General features: G+C 47.5%; 1 protein-coding gene across 1 annotated transcript in view; it reads right to left on the bottom strand.

Annotated features, from left to right (window-relative positions):
- The window catches only part of PLB1 (phospholipase B1), a 123,417-nt gene that overhangs the window by 42,387 nt on the left and 62,925 nt on the right, over positions 1 to 18,105 (bottom strand). Inside the window, exons 21-32 of the mRNA XM_064572039.1 lie at positions 14,513 to 14,621; positions 12,519 to 12,570; positions 12,106 to 12,186; positions 8,800 to 8,865; positions 8,369 to 8,469; positions 6,304 to 6,385; positions 3,809 to 3,913; positions 3,595 to 3,690; positions 3,306 to 3,377; positions 2,235 to 2,273; positions 1,618 to 1,678; positions 683 to 741 (exon numbers count right to left, since the gene is read on the bottom strand). Of these exons, the coding sequence (XP_064428109.1) occupies positions 683 to 741; positions 1,618 to 1,678; positions 2,235 to 2,273; positions 3,306 to 3,377; positions 3,595 to 3,690; positions 3,809 to 3,913; positions 6,304 to 6,385; positions 8,369 to 8,469; positions 8,800 to 8,865; positions 12,106 to 12,186; positions 12,519 to 12,570; positions 14,513 to 14,621 (923 nt within the window). The remainder of the gene's footprint in view (positions 1 to 682; positions 742 to 1,617; positions 1,679 to 2,234; positions 2,274 to 3,305; positions 3,378 to 3,594; positions 3,691 to 3,808; positions 3,914 to 6,303; positions 6,386 to 8,368; positions 8,470 to 8,799; positions 8,866 to 12,105; positions 12,187 to 12,518; positions 12,571 to 14,512; positions 14,622 to 18,105) is intronic.

Genomic DNA, 18,105 nt, shown 5'->3' with positions numbered 1-18,105 from the left:
CGTAAAAACAGCATTGAACACTCCAAAGTGCTTTGGACACGTGAGACATTGCCGTATTATTACTACCAGCATTATGCTCCGAAGCTCTCTTACAAGCACGAAGAAGGAGCCTATAGATTGGAGTGGACAGCAGTGGGCAGTCTTCTCAGAAACTTCCCATTTCTCTGCTTTCCCTCTGGGACATTCTGTAAGGCAATCTTATGGCCTCAGAAATGTTGCCAGAAAGTGGTCATCTGGGAGGGTCAGAGCCCTGTTTCTTGGAACTTCGGAGCAGAGCTTTAGCCACAATTGTGGAGTCTGCTGCTTTCCATGCAGGTGCAGAGACAGAATATATGTGAGGGTCTGAGCTACTCCTAAAGCATAATCCAAAGGGAAAAGAGCACCCACGCGGCTAGGTTCAGAAGATTATTTTGAGTTGAAATGACATCTTTTTTGCAATTGTTAAAAAAAGCATTGTGAGGTGTTCAAAACCTCCACTATCTGAGACAATTCGATTCGCTCCTGAAAAAGATTGCCCCTTGCACACCTGATTGAGAAAGTGACTGCAAAACCAAACCACTGCCACGCTCTGGGATGGACAGAGCCAGGCCTGAGGGGCAGGGGAATGCAGAAGGGAGGGGTACAGGCCCTGGAACTGACTGGTACAGCTACCCTACCGCACTTGGGGCCCAAGCGTCCTTACAGTCAGAGAGTCCCCCAGCGCAGCCACGACTTGGATATCTGCCGCTCTCAGGTTGTGCACTGGAAAGACAAGCCAACACACTTGGGTCAGGGGGAAGGAACCTGTAGTCAGGGTCTAGTGCTTCCGACTTGGAAGGAAGACCAGAGGCACAACCTGTGTGTGTGTGGGGGCCACAGAGGCAGAGGTTATATGATGAGTTTCCCCATAGAAGACCCAACAAACAAGTCCTGGGCCTGTGGGGAGAGAGGTGCTGAGGGAGAGGATGGGAAGGGGATGGATGGATGGACGGTAAGGGGGGCGGAGGGGAATCTACCACATCAGCCCCAGTGGGGGGGTGGGAGGCCAGCTGTGACCCAAGGGCAGGGCCCCCTGGGCGTGGACCATCTGAGATGAGCTACAGGGTCTGAGGCTCAGCCCATCTAGAGCTGCGTTCTGGATTGCCACCAAGAATCTGAGAAATAGTCATGTCAGGCCTTGCCCGTCCCAAATCTCTTTTGAAGACCCTAAGGAACTTCTTGGCTCTACTGCAAGCAGCAGTGACCGCAAAGCCTGGGGCCACAGGGCACCCTGAAGAGCTGACTCGCTCTTGGGACTCCCTGGGCACCGCACCCCCAGCTCTGGCCCTCAGGGAGGTCACACCACTGGGCTGGGCCATGAAGGGGGGAGCTTCTGGGGGTCCCCGACTAACAGGCTGAATTGAGAGGGTAGCAAACAGTTCCTGGTCTGGCCACCTTGGGTCCTATAGGGTAAAGACATCACTGCAGGGCAGAGGGGGACAAAGCAGGGACCTGTCCCAGGCAACCACCCAGAGAGGAAGCAAACACCAGCCCAAACGGCGTCATTTAGTTATATATGCCAAGTCTTGTCAGAGCACTCATTGGCCTCTGAGTCCTTGTGGAGGGGCCCTGGGTTTTGGTGTATCATAAGGGGCTTACCTGAGGTGGGCGTCGAGGCAGAAGGGGCTCTGTCCCTGCATGGCAGCTGGCTCCCATGACTCTAAAGGCATAGAATGAATGGTAGAATCTTAGGGTTGAAAGGGACCAGAGAGACTGGTTGGGCATCAGACTCACTTGGAGAGTTTCATCAAACACAGCTCCTGGGTCCCACCCTGGGGTGGGAGGGGGGACCTGGAAGGGCACCTGTAGAAGCCTCCCTAGGTGATCCCAGGCTGGGATCTGCTAATCTAGTTCAGACCCCGTTCCCCCCACCCACAATCAGGTGCAAGAATCAGAGCATCAGCACAATAACCCCACTCCACCCCTGGCCCCCCCTCTGCTTCTGCAGCAGCTTGATAAGAGGAAAACTCTCTTCACCCAGGTCTTTGAAGAGGATTGACTGGGTGGTCCCACCTGGGCTGTTATCAGTGTGGCTTATTCTGCCCACAGCCCCGTCCAAAGGTGTAGGTGGGTGGACATTACAGAAGAGCATTAATCCCCCTTGGCTGCCCAGCAGGACCCTTGCCCACATCCCCCACCCCCTTGTGGGGCCAGTCCCGGCTCAGGGCCTGCCCACCGTGCTGGCTGGAGGGCCACCGGAAGAAACAAGCTCATACCTGCATTCTGTTCTTGTAGGTGCTCAGAAACGGCCAGAACTGTGAGAAGAGGGTGGTGAGCAACTCCAGCAAATTCCGCTGGCTTCTTGCACAACACTGTCAGCCTCCCCTGCCCACATTCCCAAGCCCCTCCCTGCCAGGCTGACTGCTGTGGGCTCCCTCCCAGGATGCACTGGGCCTTCTCTGCAACCTGAACTTGTAGGAACAATTAGAATAAACCCTGCAGTGGCTCCCAGGCGAGCAAGCCTGCGCTCTGCCTCCCACCCAGCTGGCTGGGGTAGCTGCATCTCCTCTCCTTCCTGCCCCTGCCCCGCCCCCCCACAGCAGAGCACCACCTTCTGCTTGTTCCCTACTCCCTAGACCCCTTGCCACCCCAGGCCACTCCCACCCTACCCAGGTAAGAAAGTCAGGTGCTTTGAGGTCCTGCTCCATGTAAGTCCCAGCTCAGAGGTTCCCAGTCTAGACCTGAGACTCCTCTGGGAATACGGAGGAATTTGTAGAGATGAGGGAACAGCTACAGAGGTCCAAGTATCTCTCTGACCATTTGTGAGTGAACATGGGGGTCTGGTTCCGCTTTGCCTTCCTAGTTAATGTCTGCTTTTCTAGCTCCAGCTTTCATTTGACCAGCCCTCCCCACCCCCCACCCCATCGCCCTAGCAGATATTCCAGGGCTCAGTTCCTCACTCTTTCTATCCTGCCATGGAGGCAGTGGCTACGTGGAAACAGGGTATCCTTCTGCCCCATCCTGGCCTTGACGTTCTCTATTGCCCCCTAGTCTCCAAGAGAGCTGGATGATACTGCCATTTTCCTCTTCCCAGCTGTGTGCAGTCCAGGAACTTGCTGGGGCTCCCTGGGACGTGGAGAGACAAAGGGACACTAGGGACCCCTGGCCACAAGGGGCTGTCACCCCTTACGGTCCAACCAGTTGGGGCTCTGTGGATGATCACCTGGAGTCTGGGGTGTGGGTGGGAACTGGGAATGAAACGAGCTGAGAAACCTGAGATGCTAAAATCCTGGAAAAGATGCCTCAGATAAATAGACCTGTTTACAAGGACACGCTTCGCACACTACCTGGTTCGGACAGGTGATATTGATCTTGTATTCAAAACTGTGCTGTGTTGTCTTCTGGCCAACAGGTTCCAGCTAAAGCAAGGAGTGGAAAGAGGTGGTAAGAATGCAAAGGTCAGGCTGTAGGTCAGGGCTGGGGAACGGAGAGAGGGCCACAGGCAAGGGGGTCTGTCATCGCTGCGGGGCGGGGGATCATACAGCCTGAGTGATGGGCCTCTGAACTCCTTCAAAAGCTCTCCAGAGTCTTTCTCCTGCAGAGGGAGAATAGGTTTCCCTACCTCGGTCCTCTTACCATGTTGTTCCAGAGGGCGCTGGCCGCGTAAGCGTGAGCTTTGCTGCTGAAGTGGAAACAGTCAGGAGCAAAAAAAGAGCTGTCGGGCAGCCCCGCCTGGTCACGGGGCATAAAGGAGGGGCCGTGTTAGAGGGGCATCCGATACACAAATGACAGTCAGAACCGCCTGGGCTCTGTGTGGCTCCCCTTTATCCACGATGCTTGCTTTCCTTACCGATGTCTTTGGCATGTCCACTTTTTCGAAGAATGGCTGCACGACCACCGTAAAATCCTCTCTTGTGTCGTACCGACCGTTCTCAACCAGCTGGTGAGTCCCCTCCTGCAGGAGGCGAAGGGGTCAGGGGTCAGGGGGCTCCCCACATCTGCTCGGGCTTTGTGCTGCCTCTTTCTCTGCCATAGAATTAAACAGAGTCTGCCCCTGGAGTGAAATCAATCTGTAACAAAATCTCAACTGATCGGTAACCAGCTAGTTACTTTTAAGATCAGCCTTTACCTCAACCCCAACCTCTGCTTGCAACTGCATATATTTGACCTAGGTTGTGGGGGAAAAAAAGGAAAGGCAAGGAAAACCCCAAAACCATCAGCTTGATCTCCTTTGAAAGCTTCTGATTAAAGACTGGGGCAGGGGGTGGGGGAGGGGGAGGGTATGAATTCAATTTAATGACTTTTTTGGATAATCCTTACATTTCATTTGTTTCTGTCCTACATTTGTTCAGAAAATCAAAGGTGAATCAGCAATGGCATTTGATGCCCATTTATATCATTTGTGCATGGGGGGGGTGTGTGTGTGTGGGGGGGGCAAGCATGTTCCTGTGCATGCACACTTCTTTGAGACTCTCAGGTCTGTCCAGGAGGGTAACAGAGCTGTTACTCTCATAGCTCCCACTTGGGCTCAGGCCCAGGAGGACGAGTTATCCCAATTCTGGCTCCAGGTTCTGCCGGCCTCTGCCATTTCACTGCTTACCAGATTGCTACCATCTGGGGCCAGGACCCTGGCTGGAGAAGGAAGTCAGGAACATCAGTGGGGTCATTACAGAAGGCACTCCATGTACTTTTCCCAGGGTCAGCCAGAGAGAGTGCAGAGGCCACTAAGTAGCTGTGTGACTTTCGGCAAGATGCTTTCCCTATCTGGACCTCTCTTTCCTCATCTGTAAATGGAGGATGTTCGGCCAGGCCCAGACCATCCCTTAGATCCCTTCTAATGCTACCGGTTACTCTGTGGATCAGCCACAGTGGCTCACAGTGGAACCATGTACCTCTTGAGAAGTGAAAGAAACAGTGTCCAGAATGCCTGGCATACAGTGGTCAATGATAGCAACGATTGCCTCCTCCATGGGAGCCATAGCTTTTGCAGAAAGTGGGGAGAGGATTTTGACGGCGGGTATGATGGCCTCCTGTGGCTGACCATGAACTCCTGGATCTCAGTGGTGACCAAGATTAGACCTGGGAAGAACATCTGAATCCACTTCCTATGTTTGGGAAAACTCCACTGTATTAAGAGCAGCCTGCCTCCCAGTGTGTAAGGTGAGAAAGACAAACGCGGGCTTTCCCAATGACCCTCACCCTCGGGCTTAGGCACATGCCCAGGGGCCCTCCAGAGCTAGTGCTAGAAAGATGGACAGCACAGAATCCATTCTGCTGAGGGTGGGAGCTGTGTCCAGGTCCTAGAAGCAGCAGTGACTCCACTGAACGAGTTCTTTGGCCTGATTTTGATCCTTATGGCCTGGCCCCTAGAATTTCATGATGCCGTGATTTCTGGCGGCCCCGCCTCTGATCCTAGCTTTTTAACTCTTCCAGACAGGCTGCTTAAATAAATACAACTGGTTAAATTAACCAGCATTGCGTATGTTTTTGTTGCTTGCCCCCAAGAACCTGTTCTACCCGGAACAGGTTTGTTCTCATGGCCATAACCTTGGCTGCCTTCCTTCTCCTGGTCCAGGCCATGGACTCCCTCACCAGAGGCAGAGGTGCCTGCCCACAGCAGAAGGAAGTGCAGCTGGGGAGTCGCCCAGAGGACGATAGATAGAGGCTCGTTCTCCTGAGCCCTGATAGCCCTGATGGGTCTGATGGCCTCAAAGCAGGGAAGTGGTTCTGCTCCAAGGAGTCCATGCATTTGAAGGATGGATCCATCCTGATAAGTGTTTGCAGCCTACTCTAGAAGAGCTGGAAGGCTACCATTGTCCTCTTGAGTGACTGGATTATTTTGGGGGAAACTCAAGATTGTCAAGGGAGCCTCAGCTGCCCTGGTCAAAGATTGGATGGAAAAAGGCCTAAAATGAATAACCCACTGGATGTCTGGAGATCATCGGCTGGCTCTTGGACTCTCGGGAGAGGAGAGCAAAGGAAATGCGTGTTATCTCACTGAATCCTCTAGACTCTCTTAGATGGAAAGGGTTTCCTGGCCAGGAGTCAGAAACTCACATAACTCTCCGTGGACAAATGGAAGTATTTTGTGTGTAAGGCCAGGAACTGGGATTTGGTGAAGTGTGTTCAGTGACTTGGCCCTACGGCTTGATGCAAATACACCAAATCACAGTCCCTGCGGCCTTTCAAGGTGTCTTTAAATCTGCAAACTGGTCAGTGGTAACCTCACACCCTCACACTAGACAGCTGGGGTCACGGAAACATAAGCACGACTTCATTTTCTAACCCGAGTAATCAGACCACCCAGCAGTTCCTGTGCGGCCTTAGAACACTTTCCCGGCTTACCTGATACTGCTTATTCACTTCGATGAGGGAGGCAAGTTCTGTTGAGTTATCATCAGGCTTCAGGACACAGGGGCAGAGGTTTCTGCAGACCAAACCAAAGAGATGCCTCACCCCACCAAAATCACCATCTAAATGCATGACCCGGACTTGAGATTCAGAACCTATTTGACTTGGAGGTGTTGGAAGTCGGCGGTAAGGGAGGCCCCGGCTGCTAACCTGTCCACTGCACCAGACGGAGCTGGAGAAAGTGCCCCAGAGCCGCATTTTTGCATGAACATGAGACAGTTACTTCTAACATCTGCAGGAATGACTTACAGAGCTGAGTTACCTTGTGACTGTCTGAGGACAGACCGTGCAGCTGAGATAAGGCACACCTACTTTAAATAACAACAGCAACAACAACACTCATCATAAGGGCTCACACATCCTAATGCTCCCCGCGCGGAGAGCTTTATGGGTATTAACCCATTTAATCCTCTTCGCAATTCAAGAAGTTGTATCATCACCCCCATTTTATAGATGAGAAAACTGAGCTCAGCGTGGTTAAGTACGTGCTCAAGGTCACATGGAGACTACTTGTGGGAGCCAGGACTTGAACTCAAATCTGTCTGGTCTGAACCTGAGCTCCTAATCCCTGGTTAAACTGCTTCTGTCCAGTCTGCACCTCTGCTCTGTTTGGTCATCTTGCCCATCTGGGGTTTTTTTTCCAGGGGGTGAGGGGAGGATAGTGTGGATGGCTCAGAGTAGACTCACGCCTCCAAGGAAAGCACAACCACGGAGACAGAAAAACAAAGCGGCCGCAGGACAAGGTGACCCGAGTCTGTCTCACCTGACAGTCAGTGGCTTGGCTGTTTCAGAGCTGAGAAGGGACCTGGCAGATGCCTTCTCTGAACCGTTAAATGTAATTGTCTAAAAACCCTGCAGTGATGGGCAGCAAGAGGCTTTTGGGTAAGGTGCTCTGAAATGAATACACTGAACCCCCTGTGTGGCCCAGTGACTGGAGAAAGTGGGAGCCAGGGGATGAGTCAGCAGCCGAAAATACAGCACGCCTGACACCAGCCGCGTTAATAGGCAGGTGTCACTCGGCAGCCATCCTCCCGCTCATGGTGTCCTCAGGCCTTCCCTGGGGCACCTGTGCAGTCTGGGCCCCCAGGTGAGGTCTGGCATGCATCTTCAGGGTAGCAGCCAAGGTACCCCTCCTTCATTTCCAAGAGCAGATCTGGCCCCTGTGAATTATTCATTCCCTCCTTCAGCAAACAGCCACTCTCTTGTGCTAGGAGTGACTCACAACGAGGGCAGGGCTGTGGCGGAGGCACGTGAGTCATCACCACGTGCTGTGCTCGGGGCTGTCGTGGGGGCCTGTCAAGGGCTACAGAGCTGGGGAGGAAGCTGGGGGTGGGGGGCACAGCCATCGGGACCTGGGCTACGGGTCCAGAGGCGGCTTTGCAAGAGGGAATGCTGACAGAAATGCTCATGCTCAGATTAGAAGGATGTCTTAATCCTGAAGGTCATGGAGATGTGTAATAGAGAGGGAGCCACCTTTGTCTGGCCCTGGAGACGGGGGATGAAGGCCTTTCTAGGGCCTTCTCAAGGCCAGAGCTCTCTGTGCTCGGGGAAGACTCTTCCCTGATCATCCTCTCCTCCAGCAAGTGACTGTAGCCCTACAGTTGTGAGTGCCCAGCCTAGGACACCCACACCAGATAGAGAGGCTCCCTCTGTCCTGGAGATGGGCCTCAAGGACGGAGAAGCTCTGGATACATCTGGTGGTGGCCTGTGAGCCCGGCCCACACAGACCCACTCCATTTCTCACGCTTTGCCCTTCCCTCCCGGGAGGACTGAGTTGCCAGGACAACCAGGAGCATGGTCGGGTTGTGACACAGACTCCGAGGGTAACTGAGGCCCACCTTGGGGTCACAAACACCCATCAGGCCTCGTCAGTTTAGAAAATGGGGTGGTCTTAGCCCTCCTCACACATCTACCCTTGGACTTTCTAACGAAGCAGAGTTGCTTTCTGCTAAGGGTCCCCTGGTGCTTTAGGGAACAGGGGCAGAAGCTTCCTTCTTACCTGAGGATCAGCCTTGGGCAGCTGACTTCCTTCTCCTGGTACATCTCCCTCAGGTTGATGATCTCCAGAACTTTTACCAGGTTCACAAATGCCCGAGGAACCTGAGCAAAGGTGAGGCCAATCCCCAAGAGGATTGAGGCTGGTGGCCCCAGTCTCTCCTCTGGGTCTGGGACCAGCCTCTCCTGCCGGATACCAGGTCTGTGGTCTTTCATGCCCCTATCTACTTCCTTCATCCCTCCTGCCCTGCCTCGCCCCTCCCGCCCCCCATTGACCCCTGTGTTCAGGCTTCTGGGACCAGGACAACAGCATGGTCAGCGCTGGCTTCCAGGGAAAGGCAGGCAGGAAGTCAAAGCCCCCTCCAGGCCAGGTCTGAGGCCTAAGAAGGACTGTTGGCTGAGCTGCTTAGAGGCCACACAACCCAGCCTACACACCTCAGCATGGAGGATGTCCAGAGCCTTCCCGATGTTGTCTGTGAAGTTCTGGGGAGAGTAGCGGACCTGCGGGAACAGGGAAGGTCTAACACCATCCACCACTCAATCTCTCTGCGGACCAGGCCCACCCATGTCTTGGGTCCCCTCCTTCTTGTATGTTAGCCAGAATGGGCGACATTGAAACATAAGGTTTGCCTTTGGGGCCCCCAGCGTCCAGACCAACCCCACCATCCTTAGGCTGGTCATGGTTGTGACCTCCAGGGAAACCTCTTTTTTCTGCATGGAATTATGGAAAGCTCTGGATCCACTCCACATTAACTAGATGCAGGGACTTCGCTAAAGCCTATTACATCTTTGGGCTCCTCTAGAATGGGGTGTTGGAGCACGGGACCTCTAAGATCTCCTGCAGTTTGAATATTCTCTGGTCCTATGGCCGAGCTCTTCTGCCTTAGAGCCTCAAGTACCTGGGGACCTGTTGCCCCATCAAATCATTTAAGGAGATAATTGTAGGGGAAGAGGGTCCTGTAAATCCCCTCCCTCAAGCATAAACGCATTTTAATTGTTATTTCTTCTGACCTCCATACTTGGTGGCTTTTATTTTATTTTATTTTTAAAGTGGAACCATTTCTCTGGCTGAAATCTAGCCAAGAGCCCTGCTCTACCAAATGAATCAAACCTAGCATAGAGGACATTAGGAGAAGGAAGGGAAAAATGAAGGGGGGAATAGGAGGGGGAGACGAACCATGAGAGACTATGGACTCCAGAAAACAAACTGAGGGTTCTAGAGGGGAGGGGGTGGGGGGATGGGTTAGCCCGGTGATGGGTATTAAAGAGGGCACGTTCTGCATGGAGCACTGGGTGTTATACGCAAACAATGAATCATGGAACACTACCTCAAAAACTAATGATGTACTGTATGGTGACTAACATAACAATAAAAAAATTATAAAAAAACAAACAAACTAACGTTCAAGAAGTGGAGCCGGGGCCGTGGTCCAACTTCCCTGCCTGCTTCACTAACAGCCCCAGGCCCACTGTGAGCCTGTCACATCACAACCTGAAAACCCCAGACCCTGGTGACTTTGATGCTGTGACGGGTCTGGGGGGCAGGGTTGCCCCTCGGGGCAGAAGCTCCCAAGTCTCAGCAAGACTCCCCACTTCCTAAATTTTGCTCTGCTGATCCTCTTTCTGCCTGACAAATGTCATTTTCCAGCCCTAGTTGGAAGGTGTCCTGCTCTGTGTACATCCCTGACCCCCCGCCCAACCCTACAAAATACAAATTCTCATGGCCATTCTTACTTTGGGGCCACAATGTTGTCCTTACCATGTTATGGTGAATTGTCTGTACCTCCCTTCCTGACTGTGAGTTCTTTGAGGACAGAGCTGCAAAGCTTAGCACCTAGTACAGTGCCTGGAGTATAATACGCGCCCAGCAAATGATACTAGACATTAAACACATTCTGTTTATCGGAAAACACTATAAACAAAATTAAATGGAAAACAATAAATAGGCAACATATTTGATAAAGGGTTAGTATACTTAATATAAGGGTTTTTAGACATCAATAAGAGAATGATAAATACCTTAACAGAAGAGAGCCAATAGCCATCATACAGAATTTATCAGGAGGAATTTAAATGAGGATTAAACAAGCAAAATAAAGGTTTATTCCTCCCTATTAATCAAATAAATGCAAATTTTGAAAACAAGATAAATTTTTTCATTTATTAGATTAGTAGCTATTAAAACAAATAACATACATTGACAGATGGAGCGTGAGGAGGTAGACAACTGATACCAACATTCTGGAAGCAGGTTGGCAATCTGTATCCAAAGCACTGAAAGTGTGCAGAGTCCCCACCCGCCCCCCCAGAATAAGACGGATGGATAAATACATGTTAATATAGCAACATGTTAACAACTATAAAACCTAGGCGGTGGGTATATGGGCATTTACTACATAATTCTTTCTTCCATTTCTCAGTATGTTTGGAAATTTTTGTGATAAAACAGTAGGGGAAATGTACATATCTTCTTGCCTAAATGTCTTACTACTTAGAATATATATCAGGAAACAATTATGGATGCACATAAAGATGGATGTTTCTCCTGGTGTTATTTATTTATTTTAATTTTTTTTAAATTTCTGGTGTTATTTGTAACAGGCATAATTAAAAGCAATACAAGCTAAATATGCAATAATTGGCGACAGTTAAGTAAAGTGTGGCCAATATAGGTTACGGGCTAGTTATACAGTCATTAAGAATTATTTTATGGAAAACTATTGACATAGGATCATCTTCCCAATGGATTGCTACTGAAAAAAAAAAAAAAAACAGATCACCAAACAATATTTCCAGAATGATGCTATTTTTAGCAAATAATAATTTCTCCATTTTCATAGAAAAATGCCAGAGAGACACTTAACAAAATGTTAGCAATGGCACTTCTGGATGTTGTAATTACAGAAAATATCTTTTTCTTTGTGCTTTGATGTGTTTCCAGTGTGTATTGCTTATAAAATAAAAATAATTTTAAAAGCCTATTATTTTTAAAGTTAGCTGAATTGAATGTAGAAGCAGTGCAGGCATGCCAACATGGGCAGAAAAGGTGGAAGTTACAAGAAGACCGATTTGGGCTTAACACAAACCACTACCAAAATATTGATACTTGCTTATAATACTAATTAGGGCAAATTAAAAAGCTGCCCATCACTGGGAATGTTCAATAGCTAGGTTCTAGGGAAGGCATTCCTGCCACAGATGGGAGTGTGGTCAATAGGGTTTGTGGGGTTTCTTCCAGCTCAGAGATTCTGGGGTTCCAGGAAGAAGCACCACACCCACAGGGCAGCAGCCTGGCTCTTGGGGTTCCCATCAAGAACCCCATCGGAATGACTTGGCTCTGAACCATGCCTAAATGCTTGCAGTAGGAAATCAACTTTCCCATTCAAAATAGAGACGGTAAGGCATTTTCAATGCTGGAAAAAGGAGCATTTTCAATGCTGGAAAAAGGAGCTGACCTATAATGATCTATATGAAGATAGATACACCTGATTTTTCTAGATCCTTGGAATGTTATCTTGGTTTCTAGAATGCTATGATCAGACTCTCTTGTTATGAAACCTAATCAAGATCAATTTCATAACCAGTTTTGTTGAATCTTTCCCTGGAGGTGAAGGCACTCTTGGTCTCAGGGTTAATTCCTGGCTACAAGCCCTAAGTCCCAATCCTGCTTCACTTGCTCTAGCCACCTGGTGTGGAAATCCCTCCCTGGGGGAGTCTTGAGTTAAGGACCTGGAGACTCACCGGGTCACTGCAGAAATCACAGAGATCATTGCCTCCTATGAACAGGGTTATTATCTTCCAATCTTCCTGAAAATTTATCTTCTGAAATGAATAGGAAACAAACAAGTAAGTGCCTTGCTCAAGAGTCAAGTCAAGAAGAAGATAAAGTGCTGAACACTGGCAGGGATGGGTCCTCACATACCAGAGGGTTTAATGGACATTACTATTTTCTGTTCTGCGCTTTTGGGGTCCTGAGGTTATAGGTCACCAGTTGTAGGTGCAAGATCACTTGTGGTTTTTAAAGGTGGATTCTCTGGACTTCTATGTGGTCTCCGACCCTGACCCTCTCTGTCTCCATGGATTTCTCCAGCTCACTCCCTCTTCTGGGGAATGCTAGCTCAAGGTGTCCCAGGTGGCTCTTCCCCCAGAATTACCGTATCATTCTTCATCAGGTCCACCAGCCTCCTGGCCTGAACAGGTAAATCCCTGCGGGCACACACGAACAGAAGTCATGTGAGGAGCAGGGACTGTGAAACTGGAGCAGGGACCGTGAAACTGGAGCAGGGACCGTGAAGCTGGGGCAGGGAGGGGACTTCGCGGAGACAGCAGGAATCAAACATGCAGCAGGATAGTTGGACAGAAGGCCATGCTCCCGTCCCAGAGCACCTTCCCCATTCAGTCTCCTCTGGAGGTGGAGGGCTGGGGTGAGTTGTGACCATGCTTTGGGAAGGGCACAGCATTCCACATATAAGCGGGTGACTTAATGGCATGTTTCTCTTCTGAACCAGGCTCATTCGGGGCAAACAGAAGGCTGCATGTACATTCCATGTCACGCACGGCTTGGTATGAGCCTGATTCTGTGGGTGCCGTGAGCTTCACCTCCACGGTACCCTCACCCTCAAGGTGACATGGTTGAGTCAGACACACCTGGGTTTGACATTTAGTTGCCTCCTGCTAACTGTGGATATGTAACTTAAGTTCGCCGTCCCAAAAGACTGCAAACGTGGAGATAAACCCCTGTATCTTCAGGGTCCTGAGGAGCAGTACATGAGATGAGCAAAGCAGCCTCACGGAGTAGGAGCCCCTCTCTGAGCCAGGCAGCACAGGGCTGAATCCTGGTCCCACCACTGACCAGTGGGGAGAGCTTGACAAAGTGCTTAACCTTGCAAACCCTCAGTTTGGTCCTGTGTAAGACGGGCATGGGAAGCATACCATCTTCATAGAGTTGTCGGATGGATTAAATAAAGGACTTAGAGCAGCACGGGGTAAGCATCCATATTAGAAATGATCCACTGAATTACATCTCCTAACACCACCACCACCATCACTGGTCTCTGGCACCAACCCAGCAGGAAACAGCGGTTGTCATGTATTAACTATTAACCCAGCTGGCCTGGTCTTAGTCACAGGGGACTAGGTAGGTATCAGATATCCTGGGCGGGGACTTGGGGTAAGCCATATAACCAACTTGCATCTTGGTTTCCTCATCAGTAGAAGCCGTTGGGCATCAGCTCTGAGGACCAGAGTTTGATGATCACTTGACCTCTCTGTGCCTCAATATCACTGTTAAGAAAACCTGGATGTCTGACCTGCTAACAGGGGCTGCACAGAACACGGGGCTAGTAAATGTGAAGGTACCTGCTATGTTGGTCACTGCTGTTATGATGGGTTATTACCGGACCTGGGCAAGGGCCTGCTGGGCACAAGGACAACAGGCCACGTGGTCGAGGTGACACATTTGTTCAGGCCACTTTGCCTCTTTGTGCTACAGTTTCTTCATCTGTAATATGGGAGTAGTAATCGCTAACTCTTCCCTATGACTCAGGATGTGCTCAGACAGAAGGATTACTTGCACAAAAGGGCCCCACGGCCTTGAGGAAAGCAGGGGAGAAATCCAGGGTCATATGAATCATAAACTTTATGTTCTTCACCAAGGTTTCCTTCTTGGATGCCTCCCTGATCTAATCATGCTTACAAATACCTCTCTGCATACCACCAGCTGACACATGCTTGGAAAAAAACAAAATTATGGTAATATTAATGCCAAAATTTTTAGGCAGTCAACTGGTAGCCTTTCACCCTTCTCCCACCAAAAGGAAAACGTAGCCACAGAATTTATTATAAAATGGATTAGGTTTTACAAAATCTGATTTGGATGATTCCTGTCCTGAATAAATGAGTAAGCATATACTTGGCATCAGAGTAAACTGTGACTAGTTCCTGGGGTGGGGTTGGGGATGGGCTAGTAGGTTTCTGTGTCCCACAGTGAGGGACACCCCAGGAGAGCTCACCCAGTCCAGTCTTTGACCCCCAGGCCTCTCTCTCGAACCAAGCCCCCAGCCATCAGCCATACACCCCAGTCCAGGCCAAGCCCCTGATTGGGTCCCCAGAGGATCTGTGTGGTCACCCTCAAGGCTCCCCTGCTCACTCGGCTCGGTTTCCTGCTACAGCCTGATTTAGGAAGGCTCCAGGACTGTTTTCTTTCCCGGTGCCAACAGAGAAGCCCCTCAGGGAAGGGTTGAATTCCCGGAGGATGTCTGGAAATACAAAGAAGAGACACGCTTAGTAACTATCCCAAAACAAGCTTCAAATTCCTTTGATAAGTTCCAGTGCATGTCAGAGACAAGAAACCCTCACCCTTAAAGCTCTTAACCTTACTGTTCTCTCAGTATGGAAAGAAAGCGTCTAGCAGGCTGATGCTTAACCACATGGGCAACGCACAAAGGTGCTTAACAAATTATTGCTGAATAAACGTGAGTCTGGGTTTGGTGCTTCTCTCACGCACTTTTCTTTTCTTTTTTTCTTTTCTTTTTCCTAAGATTTTATTTATTTATCTGAGAGAGAGAGAGAGAGAGCAAGCGCGCGAGAGCACAAGCAGGGGGAGTGGCAGAGAGAGAGGGAGAAGTAGGCTCCCCACTGAACACAGAGCCTGACTTGGGGCTTGATTCCAGGACCTGAACTGGTGGACTGAAGCACTCAGGCGCCCCTCTTTTTGTTTTCTAAGTACATAATAGTTTTTTGAAATATAATTCATGTACCATAAAATTCACAATTTAAAGTGCAGTTCAATAGCTCTTAGTATGTTCACAGAATTGTGCAACCATCACCATAATCAAATTTAGAACATTTTCATCACCCCAAAAAGAAATCCTGTGCCCAGGAGCAGTCCCTCCCCCTCCCCTCCAACCCTGTGGTGACCGCTAATCTACCTTCTCTCTATATAGGCTTGCTTGTTCTAGACATTTCCTATAAATGGAATAATACATGTCTTCTGTGGCTGGTTCTTTCACTTAAAATAATGTTTTTAGTGTTCATCCATGTTATAGCATAGATCTGCACTTCATACCTTTCACTGGCAAATAATATCCCATTGTATGGGTATACCACATTTACCCATTCATCAGTTGAAGGATTTGAATTGTTCCCACTTTTTTTTGGCTATTATGAATAGTGCTGCTGTGAATGCTTTTGTACTAGCTTCTGCGTGAATTTCTCTTGGATATATATCTAGGAGTGGAAATGTTAGATCATATGGTAACTCTGTTTAACCTTTTGAAAAACTTACAAACCTTTTTCCAAACGAGTTGTGCCAATTTACCTTCCCATAGGAGCATTATGAGGGTTTTAATGTCTGCACATCCTCACCAACTTTTATCTTTTTTAAAATAACCATTCTAGTGGATGTGAGATGGTATCTCATTATGGTTTGGTTTGCACTGATGGTTACTAATGTCGAGCATCTTTTCATGTGCTTGTTGGTCACTTGCATACCTTCTTTGGAGAAATGTCTATTCAGATTCTTTGCCCATTTTTAATTGGCCCAAATTGAATTGTCTTATTATTGAGTTATAAGAGTTCTTTGTATTCTCTAGATACAAGTTTCTTACCGGATATGATTTTCAAACATTTTCTTTCACTCTTTGGGTTTTCTTTTTATTTTCTTGATGGTATCCTTTGAAGCTCAAAAGTGTTTAATTTTGTCCAGTCTATTTTTTTCTTTTGTCACTTGTGCTTTTGGCATTAGATCTAAGAAGGCTTTGTTTAGCCCAAGGTCATGAAGATTTGCTCCTATAATTTCTTCTAAGGGTGAATTTTAGCTCTTACATTTAAGCTTATGATCCATTTTGAGTTAATTTTGTATATGGTATGAGTAGGATTCCAACTTCATCCTTTTGTATATGGCTATATAATTATCCCAGCATCATTTATTGAAAAGACTATTGTTTCCCCATTAGTCTTGGCACTCATGTTGAAAATGAGTTAACCATAAGTATGAGGGTTTATTTATGGACTTACAAATTCTATCCCATTGACCTATATGGCTATCCTTATGACAGTATCACATTGTCTTGTATTGGAGCTTTGTAAGTTTTGAAATTGGGGATTGTGAATCCACTGAATTTATTATTTTTCAAGATTATCTTGCCTATTCTGGGCCTCTCGAATTTCCATATGAATTTTACAGTCAGCTTGTCAATTTCTGCAAAGAAGCCAGCTGGAATTGTGATAGAGATTATATTGAATCTGTAGATTAATTTGGGGGATGTTGCCATCATATCGTCTTATTCATGAACATGGGATGGCTTTCCATTTATTTAGGTCTGATTAAACTTCTTCCAGCAATGTTTTATAATCTTAAAAGCATAAAAGATGCACTTTATTTGTTAAATTTATTCCTAAGTATTTTTTGATGTTATTGTAAATGGAATGTTTTCTTTTAATTTCATTTTTAGGCTGTTAATTGCTAGGGTATGGAAATACAATTAATTTTTGCATATTGATGTTGTACCCTGCAATCTTGCTGAACTCATTTATTAGTTCTAATAATTTGTAGTGGATTCCTTCGGGTCTTATTTATAACAGCTGCAAATACAGATAGCTTTACTCCATTTCTAATCTTGATTGTCTTTTCTTTCATTTTTTTGCTTAACTGTTCTGACTAGAACCTCCAGCATAATGTTGAATAAAATTGGCAAGAATATACCACTTGATCTCAGAAGGAAAACATCTTGCCTTTCCTCATTAAGTATGATGTTAACTGTGGGCTTTTGCAGATGCCCTTTATCAGACTGAGGAAATTTCCTTCTATTCTTAGTGTGTAGAATATTTTTATCATGAGAGGGTGTTAGTTTTTATAAAATACTTTTTCTCATCTATTGAGATGATCGTGTAGTTTTTGTCCTTTATGCTTTTGATATAGTCTATTATATTGATTTTTTTATTTGAAACTAACCTTACATTCCGAGGATAAATCCCATTAGGTCATGGGGTATAATCCTTTTTATATGTTGCTGTACTTTGCATGGTAGTATTTTGTTGAGGATTTCTGCATATATATTCAAAAGAGATACTGGTCTGCGGTTTTCCTTCCTTGTGATATCTTTGTCTTATTTTTGTTATTAAGATAATACCAGTCTCATCGAATGAATTGGGTAGTAGTCCCTCCCCCTTCCATTTTTGGGAGGAGTTTGTGAAGAATTGCTGTAAATTCTTCTTTTGGTGTTTGATAGAATTCACTAGTGAAACCAGAAAAGCCTGGGCTTTCTTTGGTGGTAAGTTTTAAAGTTCAATCACTTTGTTACAAATCTATTCAGATTTTCTATTTTGTCTTGAATCAGTTTCAGTAATTTGTGTCTTCCTAGGAATTTTACCATTTTCTCTAAGTTATCTCATTTATTGGCGTACAATTGTTCAAAATACCCTCATAATCCTTTTTATTTCTGTAGCAATGTCTCCTCTTTTGTTCCTGATTTTGAGGCTCTCTTCCTCTCATCCCCCTTTGATCAGTCTGGCTAAAGGCTTGCCATTTGGTTGATCTTTTCAATCTCATGCACTCTAATGCCTTTACCACATTGGATCTATACTTGACTTTTCACTTTTCCATCTCCGAAGCTTGGCTGAGAACTCCTGAGAGCAGGGTCCGTATACACCCCAGACTCTCACATATGCTCAACAAGTGCTTATGGACTGAATGAAGGGTGACTCAAGGTTGAGGAAGGCTGGGAGATTTGCTACAAGTCA

This window comes from Mirounga angustirostris, unplaced genomic scaffold, assembly GCF_029215605.1.
Source record: "Mirounga angustirostris isolate CCGP_5_RB_7025 unplaced genomic scaffold, mMirAng1.0.hap1 SCAF_10, whole genome shotgun sequence".
Classification (NCBI taxonomy): domain Eukaryota; kingdom Metazoa; phylum Chordata; class Mammalia; order Carnivora; family Phocidae; genus Mirounga; species Mirounga angustirostris.
The sequence above is the reverse complement of the archived record's forward strand: the minus strand, read 5'-3'. Positions and strand labels throughout refer to the sequence as shown.